The sequence below is a fragment of the Octopus sinensis genome, linkage group LG4 (assembly GCF_006345805.1).
Source record: "Octopus sinensis linkage group LG4, ASM634580v1, whole genome shotgun sequence".
Classification (NCBI taxonomy): domain Eukaryota; kingdom Metazoa; phylum Mollusca; class Cephalopoda; order Octopoda; family Octopodidae; genus Octopus; species Octopus sinensis.
This window is the reverse complement of record NC_043000.1, coordinates 154,702,163-154,711,049: the sequence shown is the minus strand read 5'-3', so window position 1 is coordinate 154,711,049 and position 8,887 is coordinate 154,702,163. Positions and strand designations below refer to the sequence as shown.

At 36.5% G+C, this 8,887-nt stretch overlaps 1 protein-coding gene across 11 annotated transcripts in view; it reads left to right on the top strand.

The window, feature by feature from the left end:
* LOC115210354 (potassium voltage-gated channel protein Shaw) overlaps positions 1 to 8,686 on the top strand; it is a 505,184-nt gene extending 496,498 nt beyond the window's left edge. For all 11 annotated transcript variants that reach the window (XM_029778904.2, XM_029778902.2, XM_036502598.1 and 8 more), the window contains 2 exons: positions 3,735 to 3,878; positions 8,315 to 8,686. In XM_029778904.2, coding sequence (XP_029634764.2) covers positions 3,735 to 3,878; positions 8,315 to 8,484 — 314 coding nt within the window. In that variant the 3' untranslated portion in view covers positions 8,485 to 8,686. The remainder of the gene's footprint in view (positions 1 to 3,734; positions 3,879 to 8,314) is intronic.
* Positions 8,687 to 8,887: the final 201 nt, after the last annotated feature.

Here is an 8,887-nt window from a genome sequence, read left to right as displayed (position 1 = left end):
CTTTTATGTGCCACCGGTACGAGGGCCAGTCAGGTGGTACTGGCAACGGCCACGCTCAAATGGTGCTTTTTATGTGCCACCTGCACAGGAGCCAGTTCAGCGGCACTGGCAACTACCTCACTCGAATGTTTTTTCACATGCCACCAGCACAAGTGCTAGTAAGGTAACGCAGGTAACGATCACGCTTGAATGGTGTTTTTAACGTGCCATCGGCACGAAGGCCAGCTTGTTGCTCTGGCAATGATCTCACTCGTATGGTACTCTTAGTGCTCCACTAGCAACGGATGCCAGTCACCGAGTTTGATTTCGATTTCACTTGCCTCAACAAGTCTTCGCAAGCAGAGTTTAGTGTCCAATGAAGGAAAGGCACTCATAAGTGGACCAGTTACACCCCTGGCATAGGCCACAAATGCATCATATTTGATGCCACAGCATCCTCTTGATAATTATTATCTTGTTTTGATATTAGACCTTTTAGTAATGGTTTTCGGTCTTGTTGCTCTAATCTAATTGATTTAAGTTTTACTCAGGTATGATTCTGCCTTTGGTAACAATGTATTAATACAGGAGAGGTGCAATGGCCCAGTTGATAGGGCAGTGGACTCGCGGTTGTAGGATCACGCTTTCAATTCCCAGACCAGGCGTTGTGAGTGTTTATTGAGCGAAAACACTTTAAGATCCATGAGGCTCTGGTAGGGGGGGGGGGCGAACCCTGCTGTACTCTTTTACCACAACTTTCTCTCACTCTTTCTTTCTGTTTCTGTTGTAACTGTATTTCAAAGGGCCGGCCTTGTCACTCTTTGTGTCACGCTGAAGCTGAATCTCCCTGAAAACTACGTTAAGGGTACACATGTCTGTGGAGTGCTCAGCCACTTGCGTGCTAATTTCACGAGCAGGCTGTTCCATTGATCAGATCAACTGGAACCCTCATCATCATAACCGACGGAGTGTCACTATTAATACAGTCAGAAAAGTATCCTTATGTTGTTGCAGTTACTTCCTTATATCCTTATATTCAATTGGAAAAGGACATGGTAATATGGATACGTAGAGGTGATTACTGTACAATAGATGTAAACAATCAGTGCACTAAGCCTAATTAGATTTCATTCATAACTGGAGCTATTTTGCTTCTCTTCAAATGATAATGCCCTTTAGAAAGCCATAAATGTTATAAATATCTCTTTGCACTTCCCTTGGTTCTTCTTATTTGTATCGATAGGAGTGGATGAAAAACGAAATATAAATCCATAGTAAAAATCTTGCCTGTGTTTTTATTTTTCCAAAAGAAATAAGAAATGGTTTGTTTAGATATTTTTGTTATTGTCTACTACATCAACCGTAGCAGAATGTTAATGGCATCAATTTCACAAGTCTTAATTTTCGTACAAAAACCATTGTAATTTGCTTATACTCTGAAGCAGAATGGTTGAAACCAGCCAACTGGACCATCTCTAGGACAAACTTATCTTTATTTTATCATATGCTTATCCTAAGATTTAGGACTTGTAACATGCAGATTTCATTTTAGAGATGGTAAGGAATGAAGATGTCAGTACTACTTGAAGCAAATTTCCCTCCCCGCCTGTTTTTTTTTTTCCCTTATTGACTTCATACAAACCAAAACAATAACACTTCTATGCAGTCTCTCTTATGGAAAAAGAGAAAGTGCTCCAAAAAATAGATTGTTTCATTCCCTGTGACAAATCAACAACTTGCTCAATTCTTCAATCAACTTATTCATCTTTCTTATATTGGGAGAATATACAGTTCAGTACTTTTGATGACCTTCATACACATGGAAATTCAGAACTTTATATATTTTCAAAGAGTGGTTTGATTAGTTCAATTGCCATGAACTTATCAAATCCTTCTTTGAACTCTCTCTTATGATCCATTGTTGCTGATACAGATTATCACCATATATCTTACAACATTAGTTTGTGCTGAAAAGCCTGCCAATATGGAAATTTACTATAAATTCCTTAAAATTATGAATATATGTAAGGTTTGTATATAGAAATTAACATAACAGTCTTAAATGTTGATATATAAAATTATTTCTAGTGTTACAGTAGCTGTGATATATATATATATATATATATATATATATATAATATCATATATTATACATATATATATACATTATATATATATATATATATATATATATATATATATATCTATTATACATATATATATACATATATATATCATATATATATATATATATATATATCATATATTATACATATATATATACATTATATATATCATATATACATATATATATATATCATATATTATACATATATATATATATATATTATATATATATATATATATATATATATATACACATATATACTGACTTGAATGTCGTGCAATTTCCTTCGGAGATTCTGTGTACTTTATGGTTAATGTTTTTATTATTATTTGTTATTATATTATGGCTGTTTTATTTGTGCTCAACTGATTTGTTACCATACACACACACACACACACACACACACACATATCATTATTGTTCACTTCCACTGTTTACAGCAGTGCTTGGAAGGAAGGTGTGTAGCATGTGATCATTGCATTGACCATGACAGAAAAAGTTTTGTCATGGCGTTACTTACTCAGAAGCCTACACAAAATTGCAGAAGGTGTGTGGAGAGGTGTGTATGAGTGGTTCAGACGTTTCCAAGATGCCCGAAAAAATGTCGATATTGATGAACGTTCAGGAAGCCCTGCAACCAGCAGAACTGAGTAAAACATCACAGATGTGAGTGAAGCTGTGAGGGGAAATCATTGAATAACCATCTGTGAGTTATCAGAGGATGTGCAGATGTGTTACAGTTCAGTTTATGACTGAATATTTGGTTATGAGATGCATATCTGTCAAGTTTGTGCCAAGACTACTTTCAGCTGATCAAAAAGACACCTGGGCTTCAGTTGCACAAGATCTCTTTGATTGTGTCAAGAATGATGAAAAATTTTTGAAAACTTTGCGCAGGCCTCTGAGCAGATATCGTCAAGATTTTGGCAAAATTTGATGCAGATTCTCTGCTCAGCTTTCTCTGTCATGGTCAATGTGGTGATCACATGCTACACATCTTCCTTCCAAGCACTGCTGTAAACAGTAGAAGTAAGCTTGAACATTAAAACTTAGTGTGCATGCACAGCAGAGTTCAAGGTCCAATCTGTGCCCAACAGCTTTACTCTGCATGCTTTAGCTTTGTTACTATGGCAACAGTTCGGATGGTTATTGATTCGACCATATATATATGTGTGTGTGTGTGTATACATATATCATCATATATAACCATATTAATATATATGTGTATGTGTATGTATGTATGTATGTATGTATATATATATGTATATATATATATATATATATATATATAATTTATAAGATAAGGCAGAAGAAAAATTCTAATGAAGAATTTTTCTTCTGCCCTTATCTTGTAAATTACGTATAAATTTTACCTTTAAAGGCATTTTTTGATATGCTGGCCAATGATAAAATTTTTTTTCCCGAAAAAAATTTTATCCTATATTAATTATATATATATATATATATACATACATATAAATTGATCGTCATATACCTCTGTATGTGTATATCTATATCTATAGCAATTAATCACCAGCTGACATGCAATACAAAGATAAATGTTAAATGAGTGTTTTAGCTAAATGGCAATTCCTCACCAGTTCCTCTGTTTTCTATCTCTTTGCAGATTCCCCGGCAGCTACAACTGCCCTTTCTAGTCTCATAATGACACCTCATGCTCCACTGGTAGGGAACTCGACCCCTAATACACCCCATACCACAACCGCTCCTGTGACAACAACATGTGCAGATTCAACAAACGTTCCCACTGGTAAGAATATCAAACCATTGCAATATTGTTCTTCTTCTTCTTCTTCTTCATTTGCTTGCCTCGAGTGAATTACATCTTTATATATAAAAGTCAAGTTGTGTGAGTGTCTGTCTCCTATGATTTAGATTCCTAACTACTCCCACATTTTGCGGTGCAGTTTAACCAAAACTGGGTATCTTATAGTCGTGATTCATATCGAGCCTTTCTGGGTATTAGCGTGCGTCTATGATGAGTCTACGATTTAAAAAAATTACCATCATTTTTTCCCATTTTTAATGCATTTTTTTCGCTATTATATAAGGGAAGTAACCCTCTAAAAATGTCTACGATGAGTCAACGATTTAAAAAAAAATTACCATCATTTTTTTTCCATTTTTAATGCATTTTTTTGCTATTTTTTGGCTATAACTCTCTAAAAATGCTTATATAGTTATTTCCCTTACAAACCCGAGCAACGCCGGGTGATACTGCTAGTCATATATATATATATATTAAATGTTTCAGTGGTATACTTGCTTTGCAAGTGACTTTATCTAAGAGGGTATGTTGAAGCTGTAATAATTACATCATGGAAGATTCATTTTAGCCATTTGAGAACACAAAAACTGTTATATTCAATTTCAGTTTATTTCGTAATACAGTCTGTTATGAAGCGTCAAAAAGAGATGCAATGGAATTGTATGAATGTGCAAGTCACAAGTGTGCAATAAAATTTTTTGACACTTCATACTGTAGTACTATTAAGAAATAAATGAGAAACGAATGCATGTTTTCTTTTGTTTTCTTAACTGGTAAATATTTTTTCTTCAATGATATTGAATGTTCTTCTTTTATATATTTTCGTATTCATTTATCATTTTTTTTTTTTTTACTTAACAGGAGGCACTTTAACTTGTATTTAATCATTTATTATTATTTTTACTGAAAAGTATCAAAACTTACACTTCATACAATAAACATGATTAGACTGAAAGCCTCGCTTTCAGGCCAGCCATGTAGCTAATCAGTATTAGAAAATATTGTAGTTATAGTGGTTAGAATATTAGAAGACTAATATACAAGTCTTAGTTTCAAATCCTGTCACTAACATTTTATTGCAGCCTCGGTCAATAAACATTGTTTGCTTCAATCTATGAAATGTGTAGCATTTCATTTTATAGTAGAAGCTAGTGGGCAAAATATTTACTCTTTACTCTCTTTTACTTGTTTCAGTCATTTGACTGCGGCCATGCTGGAGCACCGCCTTTTAATCGAGCAAATCGACCCCGGGACTTATTCTTTGCAAGCCCAGTACTTATTCTATCAGTCTCTTTTGCCGAACCGCTAAGTGACGGGGACGTAAACACACCAGGATCAGTTGTCAAGCAATGCTAGGGGGACAAACACAGACACACAAGCACATACACACACACATATATATATATATACATATATACGACAGGCTTCTTTCAGTTTCTGTCTACCAAATCAACTCACAAGGCATTGGTCGGCCCTGGGCTATAGCAGAATACACTTGCCCAAGATGCCACGCAGTGGGACTGAACCCGGAACCATGTGGCTGGTTTGCAAGCTACTTACCACGCAGCCACTCCTGCACCTATTGTTTCAATATTTGCATGAGCATAAATTTAAAAGATACTACAAAACATAGAGTTTATACAAGTAGATATATTAGAAAATATATGATCTTGGTTTAGAAAACCACTAAACTACTTGCAAGCTTCCACTCACTTCTTGTTTCCAACAGTGGATCATTTCTTCCTTTATTCATACCTGTTCATACCACAGGTAAATGAACTGGCGGAATTTAGCATGACAGAAATCAGTATATTGATAGCATCATTCTCATGGCCACTTCACAGAATTTCATGACTGCTGATTCTGCAGATATTTCACTCACAGAATTAAAAGACATTATCTTTCATGTGATAGGCATCTTGTCCCACTTGGGTGACATACCAGCACCCTTATAAAGTATTACAGCATATACCAGCCAACAAGTTTTATACATGTTGTAATACTTTACAGCAAGGTTCAAATGTTAGGCCATAAATGACTTTAAAAAGCAATTCAATTTCTCTCAAATCACACACAATTGTCTGTAGTTTATTGTATATAATGTCTGGAGAAAAAGATGGATACGATCATAGCTGGAATACTTTTGATCATATAGAGCTTGAATAACAAGAACAACTAGATGTCTTGCAAACAACTTGCACATGCAAGTGCTACCAGTTAAAAGCTCCGTATACCGGAAGCTAGCAAGTGTATGGGGTCATCAGGAGAGAATGCGTGCCGTTTTGGGGCCTACCTCTCGACGGCATCAATGCGCACCGGCCCCCCTCACTGATATATGGCTTTTTGATCATACAAATTCGTGAAGCATTCAATACTTTTAGTGAAGGTGCATGGCTCATTGGTTAGAGCATTGAACTCACAATCATGAGATAGTGAGTTCGATTCCAAGACCAGGTGGTGTGTTGTGTTCTGGAGCAAGGCACTTTGCTTCATGTCACTTCAGTCCGCTCATCTCTAGAAATTAGTAGCAATGCCACTGCTGCCATGTTGTATCTGCCTTTGCCCTTTCTCTGGGTTAATATCAATGGTGCAGAGAGGGGACGCTGGTATACATGGGAGACTGCTAGTCTTGTGAAGGCACATGGCCAAGTGGTTAGAGCAGTGGACTCGCGGTCAAGGGATCGCGGGTTCAAATCTCAAACCGGGCGATGTGTGTGTTTATTAGTGAAACACCTAAGCTCCACAACTTTCTCTCACTCTTTCCTCCTGCATCTTGTGGCTCACCTGTGATGGACCAGCGTCCTGTCCAGGTGGGGAACCGGCCCTTATGAGCCAGGCATGGCTCAAGAAGGAACAAACAACAAATGCTAGTCTTCCATAAACAGCTTTGTCCAAACTTGTGCCTCAGAGAGGAAATTTCTCGGTGCAATCCCATGGTCATTCATGACTGAAGGGGGTCTTTAACCTTTTTCCCTGCTTTTCGGCTGGCCAGAACAACTGAGTGTAACCCCTCCATGTGAAGAGTTAATACGTTTTATCATACTCTTTACTCTCTTTTACTTGTTTCAATCATTTGACTGTGGCCATGCTGGAGCACCGCCTTTAGTTGAGCAACTCGACCCCGGAACTTATTCTTTTGTAAGCCCAGTACTTATTATATCAGTCTCTTTTGCTGAACCGCTAAGTAACGGGGATATAAACACACCAGCATCGGTTGTCAAGCAATGCTAGGGGGACAAACACAGACACACAAACACACACACACGCACACACAATATATATATATACATATATACGACGGGCTTCTTTCAGTTTCCGTCTACCAAATCCACTCACAAGGCTTTGGTCGGCCCGAGGCTATAGTAGAAGACACTTACCCAAGGTGCCATGCAGTGGGACTGAACCGGAACCATGTGGTTGGTAAGCAAGCTACTTACCACACATCCACTCCTATGCCTATAATACTGTGTTTATATCATCATATAGGTAACTGTTGTGTCATTACTTAGCTTTGGGTCAGCTCTGACTGAGCAAACCATTTGATCAAAGTATTCCAGTCATGACATTCCATCTTTTTCAGAGCATCTACAACTACATTATCGATTGTGTTCGTCTCCTAAGACAGTACATTGTAACCTGATGGAGATTTGACCCCTATTTCTAGCAAGTAAAGTGGTCACATAGATGATCTTTCTCAGAAGAATAACATGGAGAAGAATGAATTTCAGGGGGCTGAAATATTATATTTATTAAAAACTAGCAGTATCACCCGGCGTTGCTCGGGTTTGTAAGGGAAATAACTATATAAGCATTTTTAGAGATGTAAAGTATAATAGCCATCTCAATATGGCTAACCACAAACGGGGGTGTTACTGTAGCTTTTTACGTTCTGAGATTTAATAATAAATTTTTAGAGAGTTACTTCCCTTATATATGCTTAAAATGCATTAAAAATGGGAAAAATTGATGGTAAATTTTTTTTTTAAATCGCAGACTCATTGTAGACGCGCGCTAATACCCAGAAGGGCTCCGTATGAATCACGACTATAAGATACCCGCTTTTGGTTAAACTGCACCGCAAAATGTGGGAGTAGTTAGGAATCTAAATCGTAGGAGACAGACAGCACACAACCTCACTTTTATATATAAAGATATGGTAATGCTGTGACAGGAGTTCTGAGAACATTCAGTTACAAAAATAATTCAATGTGTATCATCTGATTTTGGATCTGTCTTTAATTTCCAAATTCCTATAACTTCTTTCTAACTCATTTAAATGTTGTTTCAATATCCCAAATTGATTAACTGTCTCACTTAGTATGTATCAGTTCTGTAAATATAATCTGACATGCTAACTTTTTGGCACAGTGTTCAGAATATTAATACAATTAAACTGATGCAATTGATGTTTATTCCAGGTAAAAGAGCCAGTTGTGGTGGTGTCCTGGACGGATCAGTAGTGGAAATTGCTCGTACACCATCTCCAGGTGAAAAGAACAATCTGACACAAAGATCAACAACATCCCGGCAAAACTCCCCGCCTGCATCCCCTCCGACAGGAAACAACCTAACGGCGGTAAATACCTAAATCACTGCTTTTAAGACCTTCAAAATACTGATAGAGGCTTATTGGCATAATACTGAAATGAAAAGAAAACTAAATGAAAAAAAAAAACAAAATATGTGACACACATACATTCAAACACAAATCTACTCAATGCAAAGAAAAGTAATGTGTACATGAGCCAATCAACTGTTAAACAACCATCTTACTGTACAAGAGCAACAACTGTACAACAGCAACAACAAAAAACACTTGCACAATAGAACAGTGAAATGGCTGCCAGGCCATAATTCTGAAAGCAAATGAGCAAATGAACTCTTTGAAAAATCAGTTGTAGGTCTTTGGAAGGATAAATACAATTGCAATTTTAAAAGTATAAATATATACATATACATATATGCATATATATATATGTATATATATATAT